At 44.6% G+C, this 17,669-nt stretch overlaps 2 protein-coding genes across 2 annotated transcripts in view; both read left to right on the top strand.

Moving 5' to 3' along the window:
- LOC148082323 (uncharacterized) overlaps positions 1-17,669 on the top strand; it is a 99,609-nt gene that overhangs the window by 14,563 nt on the left and 67,377 nt on the right. The window lies entirely within an intron of this gene.
- Positions 263-17,592, top strand: LOC148082326 (uncharacterized). Its single transcript, XM_087788331.1, has 11 exons — positions 263-396; positions 2,928-3,024; positions 3,078-3,568; positions 3,785-3,893; positions 4,715-4,769; positions 13,705-14,273; positions 14,625-15,238; positions 16,264-16,370; positions 16,441-16,808; positions 16,911-17,429; positions 17,578-17,592. Exons 1-11 carry the CDS (start codon positions 263-265, stop codon positions 17,590-17,592), a joined length of 3,078 nt encoding a protein of 1,025 aa, XP_087644457.1.

Below are 17,669 nucleotides of genomic sequence, written 5' to 3'. Positions count from 1 at the left end.
TAAAAATGATGTTTAATTCGACGCTAACTAAGCATTGTTTTCAACGATATTTCATATCATATATTTCATAATGCATTTTTAAGAGAAACAGTGAAGATGCTATTGTTTGTGTATTTCTTTAAAGCAAAGTATTTTATGTAAATCATGTGTTTTTGTGAAGACAACACTTGTTTTAACAGTTTACCACACATCACTCATAAAAGCAACACAATTGATAATTTCCAGATTATTTGAATGTCTCGATTATAATGTTATTGTTGCCATGTTCTCCAGGATGATGCAGAATGCACCGAACCGGATCCAGCACGTCGGGAGCTCCGACACCCACCACTCGCCTCAGGTCCAGCAGGTCTGGATTCTGTCACCGGTCTCCAAGCTTCAAGGCCTGCAACACCGGTACTTGAAGGAGGGAGCAAAGGAGGCATAAAGAGCAACAAAAAGATCTGTCTTGGGAAAATAAATACAAAATGTAGATGGACTTTCTTTTTTTGAGTGTTTGTTTAAGCATTATTTAGTTTACGCACTATTTTTGTTTGGTTGTTGCACTTTATTTTGGTTCTGCATTTTAAATGTGTCAGATTGTTTGGTCAAATACAAGATTTGTTTTTACAAGTTCTAGTGTTGTCATTCCTAAATACACATTTACATTCATACTGGTACAATAAATACAAATACAAATGTTAAATTATAAACATTTTAATAAAACAACATGGCGAAAATCCTGCTGTAGCTCAGTCTCCACGTTGAACCATAACAGTAGTAAGTTCAAGTTGAAGTTGTTTCTGCAGTTCACTGAGAGAGAACCAGTCTGAGGAGGAAAATTCACACACTATTAGAAATGAGCATCAAAAAGAATAGTTTGAGTAAAAGCTACTCAAAATAAGTTCAAATTACTTCAGGTTTATGTAAGCGACATGGTAAACATATTAACGATTGATAAACACAGCTACAATACACTCTAAACATAGTTTACAACTGTTTTCATTCTTTTAGAAAAACAAAACAAACAGGTAAATGGAGTTCTATTTCGTCCCTACTGACCGCCAGAGGCGGTGCTTCAAGCACTGAATGTATCCATCTTGCGCATGCGCAGTTCGAGTTTAATACCAACAAAGTCACCTGTGACCCCTGATGACCCGGAAGGGTATATCTTCCGGTGACATCAGAGGATCTGTTCCTTTTCATCTTCTCGCTGCGCAAGTAGCATGTCACCGAGCTAGCTCAAGGACTAGCTCTTTCGTTGCTGGTAGTCACGCGACTTCTGTCGGAGCTGCGAAACTTTCGCCCTCCAGAGACTGCAACGAACTTTTGACGCGGAGAAGTTGTAGCGGCTTGCCGTGGACACTTCCGGAGATCATCATCGTTTGGCTGAGTACCAATTTTCTTATCGTTGAATATCAGTACAACCTGTTGTACTCTCTTTGGTTGTATTTGATTTATTTCGGTGAAAGGAAGCGTACTCGCTCCCTCTCCCAACATTGTACTCTATATTTATATATCATTGAATATCAGTACAACCTGTTGTGCTTGCTTTTGGTTGTATTTTGATTTATTTCGGTGAACGGAAGCGTACTCGCTCCCTCTCCCGACATTGTACTCTATATTTATATATCATTGAATATAAGTACAACCTCTTGTGCTCGCTTTTGGTTGTATTGATTTATTTCGGTGAACGGAAGTGTATTCGCTCCCTCTCCCGACATTGTACTCTATATTTATATATCATTGAATATCAGTACAACATGTTGTACTCGCTTTGGTTGTATTTTGATTTATTTCGGTGAACGGGGGCGTACTCGCTCCCTCTCCCACATTGTACTCTATATTTATATATCATTGAATATAAGTACAACCTGTTGTACTCGCTTTTGGCTGTATTTTGATTATTTCGGTGAACGGAAGTGTACTCGCTCCCTCTCCCGGCATCGTACTCTATATTTATATTCAATGAATACCAGTACAACCTGTCGTACTCACTTTGGTTGTACTTTTGATTTCTTGGTGACGGCAGTGTTTTCGCTCCCTCTCCCAACATTGTACACTAAATATTTATATATCATTGAATATAAGTACAACCTGTTGTAATCGCTTTTGGTTGTATTTTGATTTCTCTTGGTGACGGCAGTGTTTTTGCTCCCTCTCCCGACATTTATATTGCTGTTTTTTTCAGCTACTATGCTCTAAGTAGATTCTTTTATACTTGTTGGTGACGACTGCGTATTCGCTTCCTCTCCCAGCATCTGTGATACTTCTATCTCATATGTGTAACACTTGTTGGTGACGACTGCGTGTTCGCTTCCTCTCCCAGCATCTGTGATATTTCTATCTCATATGTGTAACACTTGTTGGTGACGACCGCGTATTCGCTTCCTCTCCCAGCATCTGTGATACTTCTATCTCATATGTGTAACACTTGTTGGTGACGACTGCGTATTCGCTTCCTCTCCCAGCATCTGTGATACTTTTATCTCATATGTGTAACACTTGTTGGTGACGACTGCGTATTCGCTTCCTCTCCCAGCATCTGTGATACTTCTATCTCATATGTGTAACACTTGTTGGTGACGACTGCGTGTTCGCTTCCTCTCCCAGCATCTGTGATACTTCTATCTCATATGTGTAACACTTGTTGGTGACGACTGCGTATTCGCTTCCTCTCCCAGCATCTGTGATACTTCTATCTCATATGTGTGACACTCGTTGGTGAAGGCTGTTTTCGCTCCCGCCCGCATGCTCAGCCCTGCAGAGGTTCTGCGAGCTGTTTCCAGAGAGGAGTGGCTTAGTTCAGTAGACCTGAAGGAGGCTTACTTCATGTGCCCATAGCACAACACCACAGACGGTCCCTGAGGTTCGCCTTTCAGGGACGTCATTTTCAGTTCAGGGTGCTCCCGTTCGGCCTCTCCCTTTCGCCGCGGGTTCCTTACCAGGGTTGTGATGGCAACCCTCTCGCCCCTGCAGTCGCAGGGCATGAAGATTCTGCCCTACCTAGACGATTGGCTTATCTGTGCTCTGTCCCGGTCTCGGGTGACCCTGGACACCACAAGCCTTCTTTCCCATGTGTCTCGACTAGCTCTCAGGGTCAACTCTTCAAGGAGTTGCCTAGTCTAGCAGAGCACATTTTTTCTCGGGATGACACTCGATACAGTCTCAATGAAAGCCTGCCCTTCACCACAGCGGGTGGACGATATCCTCCGCCTCCTTCCCTCTTCCGCAGGGGCATGTGGCTGCATTACGTGGAGTTTCTGCGACTCCTAGGCAAACTGACGGCTGCCGCCACCGTGGTCCCTTTGGGGCTGTTGTTGCTACGCCCCCTTCAGAGGTGGCTGAACAACTTTCACCTGGATGCCAGGTGGCACCGGCACAGGAGACTCAAGGTGTCACACCGTTGCCTCCTTGCTCTGGCTCCGTGGAGAGAGACCTTTCTCCTCCAAGGCGTGCAGATGGGTTCGGTTGCATTCCGTCGAGAGGCCATCACAACAGACGCCTCCCCTCAGGGTGGGGTGCAGTTTGGCAAACCATACAGCCCAGGGGCTGTGGTCTGCTCGAGATTGCTCGGAGCACATCAAATGTACTAGAGCTACGAGCTATGTATATGGCCCTGCAGTACTTTCTTCCCTTACCGAGAGGGCAACATGTGCTTGTGCGGTCATACATGTGTCGACCGTATCGCATATAAACCACCAGGAGGGGCACCAGGTCTGCACAGCTGTTGCAAGCATCCCGGGACCTCCTACTGTGGGCGGCTCCACGCCTGGCCAGCCTGAGAGCAATGTTTTTTGCCCAGGGACCAGAGTCACGTCGCAGACCTGCTCTCCCGAGGCAAGCCTCCATTGGAGTGGCGGCTTCATCCAGAGGTGGTGCTCAATATCTGGGACATCTTCGGCAGAGCACAGGTAGATCTGTTTGCCACAGAGCAGTCGACCCATTGCCCCCTCTGGTTCTCCCTGAAAGAGGAAAGCAGTCCTCTGAGCCAGGATGCTCTTGCGCACGACTGGCCAGAAGGTCTCCTCTATGCTTTCCCTACAATCCCTCTGATATTCTTAACACTACAGGGGGTCCTCCATCAGGGTCACAGGCTGCTGTTGGTAGCCCCCTTCTGGCCAGGGAGAACATGGTTTCCACTGCTGCGCAGGCTCTGCCGCAGCTCACCATGGCGCCTCCCCGACAGGAAGGATCTCCTGTCTCAGCTAGAGGGCCAGATTTGGCGTCCCGACCCTCTTCACCTGCAACCTGGGTCTGGCCGCTGCAGGGCCCAACCCGCTTCTGACGCAGTGTTCAGATGCTGTCTGCGACACTATACTAAACGCCAGGGCGCCTTCTACACGGCTGCAGTATTCAAATAGATGGCAACTGTTAGCTGCATGGTGTTCAGACAGGGGTGAGGACCCTGTGCACTGTTCAGTCCCAAAGATTCTGGAGTTCCTCCAGTCACTATTGGACAGTGGCCGGTCTCCTGCTACACTGAGAGTATACGCGGCAGCCATTTCCTCTCGACATGTTCGGGTAGATGATAACACAGTGGGGTCCAACAGACTAGTGTCCCCCTTTCTAAAGGGCGCGTGGCGATTACGCCCCCCACGCACACAGCGTGCCCCAGCATGGGATTTGCACCTGGTGCTCGACGCTTTGTGTCTGCCTCCCTTTGAACCCCTGGCTCAGGCAGAGCTGAAGTGGGTTTCTGCTAAGACTGCTTTTCTCCTTGCCATTGCTTCAGCGAAGCGTATTGGGGAACTACATGCCTGTCTATGTCATGGGCAGCCCTACGCGGGGTACCCCTAGGGGACATCTGTGAGGCAGCATCATGGGCCTCACCAAGCACTTTTTTCAGGTTCTATCGGGTGAACGTCGCCACTCCTCATCCATGAGGTGTGCTCCGGTTGCCCGACTCTGTTGCTTCCCCTCAATGAGGTGTATGTACTAGGATTCTTTGTGACCTTGTTGTTATGGGTCATCCAGTGCTTGAAGCACCGCCTCTGGCGGTCAGTAGGGACGAAATAGAACGAAAGTTACATATGTAACTACGGTTCTATGAGTCCCGGATGACCGCCAGAGCGTTCTGTCACTCAGAATCCTTGTGATTTCGCGAGAAGATTCTGCAGGAACAGATCCTCTGATGTCACCGGAAGATATACCCTTCCGGGTCATCAGGGGTCACAGGTGACTTTGTTGGTATTAAACTCGAACTGCGCATGCGCAAGATGGATACATTCAGTGCTTGAAGCACCGCCTCTGGCGGTCATCCGGGACTCATAGAACCGTAGTTACATATGTAACTTTCGGCTTATATTGACCATTGTTATCTTGTAAATGAGGTCTTAAAAATGCATACACATTAATTTACATCACAATAAGCTCCAAACTTTCTCTACCGTTTGCATCGTTGTAGAAAACAACAACAAAGAAACATGTAAATAGATCGCTTATATCGACCATTGCTAGCACGTTTAGCATTCCGTTTACAATTGTGGTCGTAAAAAGTGCATAAACCTCAAAATACATAGATTAACACAATCACAATAAGCTCCAAACTTTAGGTCACTAACGTTTGCATTTTTTAGGAAACAACAACAACAAAGAAACACGTTAAAATAGATTGCTTGTATTGACCATTGCTAGCACGTTTAGCATTCCGCTTACAATTGTGGTCGTAAAAAGTTCATAAACCTCAAAATACATCGAACAAAACAACCACAATAAGCTCCAAATGTACTTCAATACTGTTTGCATACTTTTGGCCAAGATGGCGCCGCACGAGCAGCAGCTGGTTACAACAGCTCCCTCTTTCTTCTTACTTTTTATTACACTTTTTCCATTTTTTTGGCGTCTTTTTAATTTTTTCTTTAGAGTGGTCGGATCTTGTTGCCGTTGTGCACAAAACGAGACCACTTTTACAACTTTTGCATACGGTTTTCTGCTATTTTCGTCACTTTTGGGAACTCCGTTGGCAGACACGCTCAGCGGGTCTATTGTTTACACAAGGGATCAGCTGTTGGGGTTGCGCAACACCGCTCTCTCTCTCAGCGCGGAATGGACGATTCCCGTGGAAATCAAGAGAAAAAGACGCGGATGCAGAGCAGGTCGGATGAAACAAGAGAAGAAACGTAGGTTCCGTCCCTTTATTCCATCGATCATCATGGGAAATGTACGTTCGATCGTGAATAAAACGGACGAGCTTGCTGCGCTGACCCGGCGTCAGAGAGACTTCCGGGAGAGCAGCCTTCTATGTTTCATGGAGACCTGGCTGACGGAGAAGATCCCAGACTCTGTTGTTTCGCTGGAGGGGTTCAAGATGGTTCGTGCGGACCGGGACATGGATGGAAAGAGGAGAGGAGGAGGAGTGGCGGTGTTTATTAATGAGAGATGGAGCGATCCCGCGCATGTCTCCATTAAAGAACAAGTGTGCACTAAGGACATAGAGTTTGTTGCGGTGGGCATCCGCCCGTATTACATCCCGAGGGAGTTCTCACATGTGATTGTGTTCACTGTTTACATTCCTCCCTCTGCGGACGCAGCCGCAGCGAGCGAAAGGCTGAGCGCCTCAGTGTCGGACCTGCAGCTCAAACACCCGAACTCTCTCCTGCTCATAAACGGGGATTTCAACCATGCCTCACTCTCCTCCATTCTTCCCACCTTCACACAATACGTGAAGTGCCACACCCGGGAGGACAAGACTCTGGACCTTTTGTATGCAAATGTAAAAGGTGCCTACACCTCCACCGCCCTGCCCCCCCTCGGCCGCTCTGATCACAACCTGATACGTCTGCGACCTGAATACACTCCCATGGTGAGGAGACAGCCTGCACAGAAAATAACTGTTAAGATGTGGAATGATGAAGCCAAGGAGAGGCTGAGAGACTGCTTTGAGTCTACAGACTGGAGCGTGTTCTCTCATGGTGATGACGTCGACACCTTCAATGACCATTCCACGGATTACATAAAGTTCTGTGAGGACAACGTCACACCGACCCGCAAGGTGCGGTGCTTTGCCAACACCAAGCCATGGGTGACCCCTCAACTTCAAGTGCTGCTGAACAAGAAGAAGAGGGTGTTTGCTTCTGGGAGCAGAGAGGAGCTTAAAGAGGTCCAGCGAGAACTCAAGAAGGCGATCAGGATGGCCAAGGAGGAATACAAGAGGAAACTGGAAGAGGAACTGGCGCAGGGCAACACAAGGGATGTGTGGAAAGGCCTGAAGAACATCTCAGGTCATGGCCAGAGTGGAGCCAGAGCCACAGCAGGGGGAGACCAAAGATGGGCCACTGAACTTAACCAGTATTTCAACCGGTTTGATCAGGGCCCCCCTCCCCCCTCCATCTCTGCCCCCCACTCTTCACAAAGCTGTTTTTCCCCTGCTTCAGCCTCCTCCCCCCAACTGTTCTCACCTCCAAGCCACCTTTCTGCCCCCCAACACGCCCTACTGCCTCAGCTGCCCAACCCCCCACAGCCACCTCTCTCTGTTACATCTGAACAGGTGAGGAGAGAATTAAGGCGACTGAAGATCAGGAAAGCTGCTGGACCAGATGGACTCAGCCCCAGACTGCTCAGGGACTGTGATGATCAACTTTGTGAGTTGGTCAAACACATCTTCAACCTGAGCCTCAAACTGGAGAAGGTCCCGGTCCAGTGGAAGACCTCCTGTGTGGTTCCGGTTCCCAAGGCGGTGCACGCGAAGGAACCAAGCCACTTCAGACCAGTCGCCCTGACCTCCCATCTGATGAAGACCTTGGAGAGGCTGGTACTCCGCGAGCTACGCACGACGCTGAGCTCTGCGTTGGATCCGCTGCAGTTCGCCTACAGGCCAAAGATGGGGGTGGATGACGCCGTCATCTACCTGCAGCACCGGGCACTGACTCATCTGGAAGCCGCCGGTAGCACTGTGAGAGTCATGTTTTTTGACTTCTCAAGTGCTTTCAACACCATCCAGCCGGGGCTGCAAAGGAAGAAGATGGAGGACGCAGGAGTTGGGACACAGCTGGCAGCATGGACGATGGACTACCTCACCAACAGGCCATGTGCAGCACCGGGGTGCCTCAAGGGACAGTGCTGTCACCTTTCCTTTTTTCCCTCTACACGGCGGACTTTACCTATGACTCCAGCAGCTGTCACCTCCAGAAGTTTTCTGACGACTCGGCCATTGTGGGCTGCGTGTCTGGGGGGGGCGAGCTGGAGTACAGGTCAGTCATCAAGGACTTTGTTGACTGGTGTGAGAGCAACTACCTTTGCTTAAACACCGGTAAGACAAGGGAGATGGTGATTGACTTCAGGAAAAAGTCCCCACCACATCAACCGGTGAGCATCCAGGGCTCGGACATTGAGCTAGTGGACAGCTTCAAATACCTGGGTGTTCACCTCAACAATAAACTGAACTGGTCCACACACATCAACGCCGTGTACAAGAAGGGCCGAAGTCGCCTCCACCTCCTGGCGAGACTGAGGTCCTTCGGAGTGTGCAGACCACTTTTAAGGACCTTTTATGACTCCGTGGTAGCCTCTGCTATCCACTACGCTGTGGTCTGCTGGGGAGCAGGCAGCACGGACCGGGACAGGAAGAGACTGAACAGGCTGGTCACGAGGGCCGGCTCTGTCCTGGGCCGCTCGCTGGACTCGGTGGAGGAGGTGGGAGAGAGGAGGACACTCTCCAGACTATCCTCCATCAGGGACAACACTCTCCACCCACTGCACCTGACCGTGGAGGAGCTGGCCAGCTCCTTCAGTGGCAGGCTCAGGCACCCCCAGTGTAGGACGGAGCGTTATAGAAGGTCCTTCATCCCAACTGGTGTCAGGATATTTAACTCTCTACTTTAAATATCCTGATGCTAATCCGTAGTGTGTTTTTCCTCTTGTGTGTTTTATTTTATTTTTTACTTTTTCTGTTTTTATTTTTATTTTATTTTATTCTATTGTATTTTGTTAATAGTGTTAAATTTCTAATTTTGTAAATAATTGTATATTTTTAAGATCTTTTTTATTTTATTTTGTATTATCTCTTTTATTTTTATTTTTTTCCTTGCACTTTATTTTTTAAACTGCGCTGTTGTAAAAGTGTGTTTCCCCTCTGGGGATGAATAAAGCTTTTCTATTCTATTCTATTCTTTTAAAACAAAACAAAGAAACACATAAATCGCTGGTAGCGTTAGCGCGTATAAAACTTATTTTCAAGCAAAAACTTACCGTGAAATTGTCTAACAGCACTTGGATGTTTCGATGATATCTTCTTCTCCGGATAGGTCGGCGACTTGTTGTAGAAAGATGATATATAAAACGATATAACGCCAGGAGCAAAGCCAGTGTTGTTGTTGCAGCAGGTTCTGAGTCGCTTCTGCTGACGTCAGCGGCAAAGATTGATGACGTAACGTAGGGTATGCCGGGCCCAAATCTGAAGGGTGACGCGAAGGGCCTACCGGGTTGGCGAAGTGGTAGTGCTAGGGGTAGTGGTAGTGGTAGTGGTAGTGGTAGGGCTCAAACTGAGAATTGGGATCGGGCCTAAGTATATCTGAGAGATGATTTAAAGACAGACTACAACAGATAAGATAGTGATAAGCCACCACCCATTTCCACATTCTGAACAAACCTGAATAACAGATATCCCATACCAAGGTGTCAGAAAGCCTTCATCATTCTTTTGTAAGAGGTATTTATTTAAGACATATTCGGGCGGCGTTCAACAATCTGCACGTCACTGATGATTCTCAGAAAGAATAAAACAAGCAATGTAACTGAGCATGAGTAGTTTCCCCAACAGCAGAGATAATTAGAAGATAATTATTCAGAAATAATAAATAAATAATAAATTAAGTATGAAAGCCGCTAAATTACATGTATTTAAGTTTTTTTAATGAATTATATTAATGTGAACTGAACAGATTCCGGCTAGACTGGTATAACAATTTCAACATGGAAATTAAAAGTTGTTTTGGGAGTTCCCCGGCTTATGATTTCACCCATGGAATCAATTGTGTGACTGTACAAAATGAAACTCATAATATGAGGCTACACCCATTTTGTTGCTACAAACTAAATATTCGGAACAAACAACAAAGCCCAGTGAACAACAACTAACCGCTGTAATGCTAAATAATGTATGCCTGCTTGACCTCTGTTTAGAAGTGACACAGTGTACAGTAATCATCGTTGAGTATTTAAAAGTTTCCAATTTTTTTTGGTTTTGGTTCATCACAAAAAAGGTACAACTCCAGACAGACTATGGAAAAAGTATCAAATATACAACTTTATATATTTTATAGGGTTTTATATATATATACCTCAGATTATATGTGTTGACACGCCTTTAGGTACTAACAATTGGAATCAACTTAAGGCACACACCCATTCCAATGTGTAGGTAGCACTGTTAAACTAGAAGAGGAATGATGAGGTGGAGCTAAGAAGCAATATTGAAGGAATGCATATTCAGTAGCTATATTAAGGATTTTTTCTCATGCGTTGAATCAGAACACGTCAAGATCACAAAGCTTTAAAGTTGAACTGAGGGGACAGAAATCAACTAGGTATTTTAAGAATAGATTTTCTTTTTTGTGGATATTATATTTCCTCAACTGAGGGTGAGTAGAAATCTGTTTAATATTGCTTATAATATATTATATATTATTGAATTTGACCAGATGTTTTTATTTTTTAAAGGAGTTGTGTTTATATCAATAAATATGATTGTTTTTAATGTTCTTACAGCAAGTAAATATCCTGTCCCAATACAAGATAATACTTAAATTTAAAAAAAAATGTATCTACAAAACTAACTTTTTGTAAAGAAAAAAAATGTAGTAACTAGGTTCATCTTATTCCAAAACTGGGGATACTTTAAGGATTTTACATACTAGCCAAACGTGTGGGTCCTAAAAGTAGCTGATGCTGTAAATGATAACTGGTCATTTGAAATCAAGCTTATCTTATAGTCGTTTAAGTCTGTTGTTTAAAATTTTGGATTCAGAAATAACAGTGAATTTGGAGCCCACTGTGTCAAATCACACGGCCTCCATCTCTGAACTGTGTTCCATTTCCCCTCAAACCAGAGTGAGGATATATGTGCAGAAAAAGAATCCCATTCTATGATTCTATGAAATATTTGTAACACAGTCCTAACCTTATGATAATTTTAAATCCAGTACATTCTGTTGCCAGACTTTTTTGATAGTTCTCATTCTGTAAATTCAGAATTCATAGTTTAAGTCATCACTCAATGTTTTTCATCCTGTCCCTTTTGAACTATAACAATAAAACATGATAATAAGGCAGATGCGTGAGACTGATAAAACAAGTAATTCTCAGAACGCTCAACTGATCAATTCAAATTTTTTTTTGCCAAATGCTGATTGAGCCGACAATTTTACAGTGGCTATTCTCGGTTTGAGCTAAACAATATAATTTTTTTTTAAATTTAAATTTTGCATCTCAAGGCAACTAAAACTTAAACTAACGTCCACAAATACCAAATGTTGTGATGTTTGAAGCCTCCAAGAAGTCCCCATTACTGTATTATTCCCATTTGCTTATTTGACTATTGTTGTTTCTGGTGTCACTACCTTTGGCTCACACCAGGCAGAGAACAGGGCTCTGGGTAAAGTGACTTCTCACACGAAGAGGGCCCTTGAGTAAAGGGTGCAGCACTTCGCAAGAAATAACAACAAAAGTATGTTGATGCATTTAAAGACAACCACAGCCCGTTTCTTTTATTCTTTAATGCTCGAATGATCATGAATTATTTTGTTATGTGTGTAAAAGATCAGAGGTTGATGAATATGATGATGGCAATATCGGAGATCTTGTCAGTACACACTTCTTTTTCATTAATTTATGATTGCGTGTTTGAAGACGCAGCAGATTTTCATTACATATCTTCCTTTAAGGATTATTTTCTGTTGGATTTAGCAAACTGGAAAGTTGATCACAATTTTGTCTTAGACTCAAGTTGAACACAGAAATAAGAAATTTGATGGAAGGATATTTTCTATAGGATTGGTCACTTCTCTTCATTTGGGTATTGATCAAATCTGTTGAATTATTCCTCTGCTTGGTATTTGTTATAAGTCTCATTCGGGTTTGTTGCACCTGGCCTGGTTTAACTCAAATTTAAAGTTTCAGTCTGTCAAGCCTGATTTAAGGTCTGCCAATATTGCTTTATTTTTTAAATTGCACTTGTTTCCTGCCTGACATTTATGCAGTGGTGCCGTGAGTGGGCACAGGAATAAAATAATTGAATCATATTTAAGTCATCTGTTAATTTTGCATTAATTTTCCATTCTTCTTGCAGAGCCTGCCAGCACCACTGCGCGTATGGTGTTAGTTGATGTTTTTTTTCGTTTTGAAAAAGCAATTAATAAATCTTCTTTATTTAAGTTAAAAATAGTGAGGTAACAAAAATCAATGTGTTTAGGAAGAGTTAAAAAAAAAGTAAAACTCGTCAACGTTTAAAAAAAGGATGGTAAGCTCCAATACTGAGCAAACATCAAGACGGAAAGAAAACTAGTTTAGCCCTTTAGTGGTAATTTTCCAAAAACTGTTCTTTACCTAAAAGCAATGTATAACGGTTTTTCCCCAACTTTCTAAAGCGAAATATATTGAATCCTTTTTTTTTTTCATTATATTCTAGAACAAATACTGAGAGGATGTGGTTTTCAACCACATCTATTTGGCTGTTGTTTCTAACAGGTAAGCTTGAAACATACATAAAGCCATGCTTTCACACACACATAGACGCATCTTGTTCTGTCAATAATCGATTATCTAATGTAAAAAAATAATAAACATGCAGAGTTGTGTATATCAGATGTTTATGAAAAATATGTGTTACAGTTGCCCCAACTGCTTCAACAGCAGTGTACCTCACGACAACAATTCTTCCCACAACAACAGAGACTCAAACAACTGCTCTAACAACAATAGAGGCTCCAACAACATCATCTCTTCTCACAACAACTTTAGAAACAACTTTTCCCACAACAACAACCAATCCAACAAGTACTGTGCTTCCCACAACATCAAACGCTCCGACAACAATAGTTCTAGACACAACAATAGAGTCGCCCACAACATCAAATGCTCTCGCTACAACAGCTGAAACTACTTCAGTAACACTCACGACAACAAATCTTCCAACAACAACAGAGACTCAAACAACTTCTCTAACAACAATAGAGGCTCCAACAACATCATCTGTTCTCTCAACAACTGCTTCGACAACAGTGCCCCCGACTACAACAGTTACACCAACAACATCTTTGCTAACAACTGCTTCAACAACAGTGTTCCCCACAACAACTGTTGCAACAACTGTGCTCACAACAACAACCGATCCAACAACTACTGTGCTTCCCACAACATCAAATGCTCTGACAACAATAGTTCTAGACACAACAACAGAGGCGTCCAAAACATCTACTCTCACAACAACTGCTTCAACAACCGTGCCCCCCACAACAACAGTTACACCAACAACATCTGCTGTCACAACAACTGCTTCAACAACCGTGCCACCCACAACAACAGTTACACCAACAACAACTGTTCCCACAACAACTTTGCCCACAACAACAACCGATCCAACAACTACAGTGCTTCCCACAACATCAAACGATCTGACGACAATAGTTCTAGACACAACAACAGAGTCGCCGACAACATCAAATGCTCTTACTACAAAGGCTGAAACTTCCACAGTAATTCTCACTACAAAAATTCTTCCAACAACAGCAGGGACTCAAGCAACTGATCAAACAACAACAGTTACACCAACAACATCTGCTCTCACAACAACTGCTTCAACAACCGTGTCCCCCACAACAACAGTTACTTCAACAACCGTGCCCCAAACAACAACAGTTACACCAACAACAACTGTTCCCACAACAACTGTAGCAACAACTGTGCCCACAACAAAAACCGATCCAACAACCACTGTGCTTCCCACAACATCAAACGCTCCGACAACAATCGTTCTAGACACAACAACAGAGGCGCCCACAAGATCGGATCTCACAACAACCGTGCCCCCCACAATAGCAGTTGCACCAACAACAACTGCTTCAACAACAGTGTCCCCCACAACAACAGTTACCCCAACAACATCTGCTCTCACAACAACTGTTTCAACAACCGTGCCACCCACAAGAACAATTACACCAACAACAACTGCTTCAACAACGGTGTACCTCACAACAGTTACACCATCAACATCTGCTCTCACAACTGCTTCAACAACCATGCCCCCCACAACAACAACCGATTCAACAACTAATGTGCTTCCCACAACATCAAACGCTGCGACAACAATAGTTCTAGACACAACTACAGAGGCGCCCACAACATCTACTTTCACATCAACTGCTTCAACAACCGTGCCCCCCACAACAACAGTAACACCAACAACAACTGCTCTTACAACAACTGCTTCAACAACAGTCTCCTCCACAACAACAGTTACACCAACAACATCTGCTCTCACAAATACTGCTTCAACAACCGTGCCCCCCACAACAACAGTTCCGACAACAACTATTCCCAAAACAACTGTAGCAACAACTGTGCCCACAACAAAAAACGATCCAACAACTACTGTGCTTCCCACAACATCAAACGCTCCAACAACAATCATTCTATACACAACAACAGAGGCACCCACAATAGCAGTTACACCAACATCAACTGCTTCAACAACCGTGCCCCCCAAAACAACAGTAACACCAACAACAACTGCTCTTACAACAACTGCTTCAACAACAGTCTCCTCCACAACAACAGTTACACCAACAACATCTGCTCTCACAACTACTGCTTCAACAACCGTGCCCCCCACAACAACAATTCCGACAACAACTGTAGCAACAACTGTGCCCACAACAACAACCGATCCAAAAACTACTGTGCTTCCCACAACATCAAACGCTGCGACAACAATAGTTCTAGACACAACTACAGAGGCGCCCACAACATCTACTTTCACAACAACTGCTTCAACAACCGTGCCCCCCACAACAACAGTTACACCAACAACAACTGCTTCAACAACAGTATCCCCCACTACAACAGTTACACCAGCAACATCTGCTCTCATAACAACTGCTTCAACAACTGTGCCCCCCACAACAACAGTTACTTCAACAACTGTGCCCCCCACAACAACAGTTGTACCAACAACATCTGCTATCACAACAACTGCTTCAACAACCGTGTCCCCCACAACAACAGTTACACAAACTGCTCTCACAACAACTGCTTCAACAACAGTGTCCCCCACAACAACAGTCACACCAACAACATCTGCTCTCAAAACAACTGCTTCAACAATCGTGTCCCCCACAACAACAGTCACACCAACAACAACTGTTCCTTCAACAACTGTAGCAATAACTGTGCCCACAACATCAAATGCTCCAACAACAATCATTACATACACAACAACAGTGTCCCCCACAACAACAGTTACACCAACAACAACTGCTTCAACAATAGTGTACCTCACAACAGTTACTCCATCAACATCTGCTCTCAAAACAACTGCTTCAACAACCGTGCCCCCCACAACAACAGTTCCGACAACAACTGTAGCAACAACTGTGCCCACAACAACAACCGATCCAACAACTAATGTGCTTCCCACAACATCAAACGCTGCGACAACAATAGTTCTAGACACAACTACAGAGGCGCCCACAACATTTACTTTCACAACAACTGCTTCAACAACCGTGTCCCGCACAACCACAGTTACACCAACAACAACTGCTTCAACAACAGTATCCCCCACAACAACAGTTCCGACAACAACTGTAGCAACAACTGTGCCCACAACAACAACCGATCCAACAACTAATGTGCTTCCCACAACATCAAACGCTGCGACAACAATAGTTCTAGACACAACAACAGAGGCGCCCACAACATCTACTTTCACAACAACTGCTTCAACAACCGTGCCCCCCACAACAACAGTTCCGACAACAACTGTAGCAACAACTGTGCCCACAACAACAACCGATCCAACAACTAATGTGCTTCCCACAACATCAAACGCTGCGACAACAATAGTTCTAGACACAACTACAGAGGCGCCCACAACATCTACTTTCACAACAACTGCTTCAACAACCGTGTCCCGCACAACCACAGTTACACCAACAACAACTGCTTCAACAACAGTATCCCCCACAACAACAGTTCCGACAACAACTGTAGCAACAACTGTGCCCACAACAACAACCGATCCAACAACTAATGTGCTTCCCACAACATCAAACGCTGCGACAACAATAGTTCTAGACACAACAACAGAGGCGCCCACAACATCTACTTTCACAACAACTGCTTCAACAACCGTGCCCCCCACAACAACAGTTCCGACAACAACTGTAGCAACAACTGTGCCCACAACAACAACCGATCCAACAACTAATGTGCTTCCCACAACATCAAACGCTGCGACAACAATAGTTCTAGACACAACTACAGAGGCGCCCACAACATCTACTTTCACAACAACTGCTTCAACAACCGTGTCCCGCACAACCACAGTTACACCAACAACAACTGCTTCAACAACAGTATCCCCCACAACAACAGTTCCGACAACAACTGTAGCAACAACTGTGCCCACAACAACAACCGATCCAACAACTAATGTGCTTCCCACAACATCAAACGCTGCGACAACAATAGTTCTAGACACAACTACAGAGGCGCCCACAACATCTACTTTCACAACAACTGCTTCAACAACCGTGTCCCGCACAACCACAGTTACACCAACAACAACTGCTTCAACAACAGTATCCCCCACAACAACAGTTCCGACAACAACTGTAGCAACAACTGTGCCCACAACAACAACCGATCCAACAACTAATGTGCTTCCCACAACATCAAACGCTGCGACAACAATAGTTCTAGACACAACTACAGAGGCGCCCACAACATCTACTTTCACAACAACTGCTTCAACAACCGTGCCCCCCACAACAACAGTAACACCAACAACAGTTACACCAGAAACATCTGCTCTCATAACAATTGCTTCAACAACCGTGCCCCCCACAACAACAGTTACTTCAACAACCGTGCCCTCCACAACAACAGTTGTACCAACAACATCTGCTATCACAACAACTGCTTCAACAACCGTGTCCCCCACAACAACAGTTCCGACAACAACTGTAGCAACAACTGTGCCCACAACAACAACCGATCCAACAACTAATGTGCTTCCCACAACATCAAACGCTGCGACAACAATAGTTCTAGACACAACTACAGAGGCGCCCACAACATCTACTTTCACAACAACTGCTTCAACAACCGTGCCCCCCACAACAACAGTAACACCAACAACAACTGCTCTTACAACAACTGCTTCAACAACAGTCTCCTCCACAACAACAGTTACACCAACAACATCTGCTCTCACAACTACTGCTTCAACAACCGTGCCCCCCACAACAACAGTTCCGACAACAACTATTCCCAAAAAAACTGTATCAACAACTGTGCCCACAACAAAAAACGATCCAACAACTACTGTGCTTCCCACAACATCAAACGCTCCAACAACAATCATTCTATACACAACAACAGAGGCACCCACAATAGCAGTTACACCAACATCAACTGCTTCAACAACAGTTACCCCAACAACATCTGCTCTCACAATAACTGCTTCAACAACC

Source organism: Callionymus lyra, chromosome 4 (assembly GCF_982586985.1).
Source record: "Callionymus lyra chromosome 4, fCalLyr1.hap1.1, whole genome shotgun sequence".
NCBI lineage: Eukaryota > Metazoa > Chordata > Actinopteri > Syngnathiformes > Callionymidae > Callionymus > Callionymus lyra.
The sequence above is the reverse complement of the archived record's forward strand: the minus strand, read 5'-3'. Positions and strand labels throughout refer to the sequence as shown.

Bases quoted from the DNA above. Each gene is read 5' to 3' on its own strand.
- LOC148082326 (XM_087788331.1), top strand. From the start codon at position 263: ATGTTCTCCAGGATGATGCAGAATGCACCGAACCGGATCCAGCACGTC. The intron at 397-2,927 runs GTACTTGAAGGA...GTTCCTTACCAG, and splicing joins CTTCAAGGCCTGCAACACCG to GGTTGTGATGGCAACCCTCT. The intron at 14,274-14,624 runs GCGACAACAATA...ACAACAACAGAG, and splicing joins TTCCCACAACATCAAACGCT to GCACCCACAATAGCAGTTAC.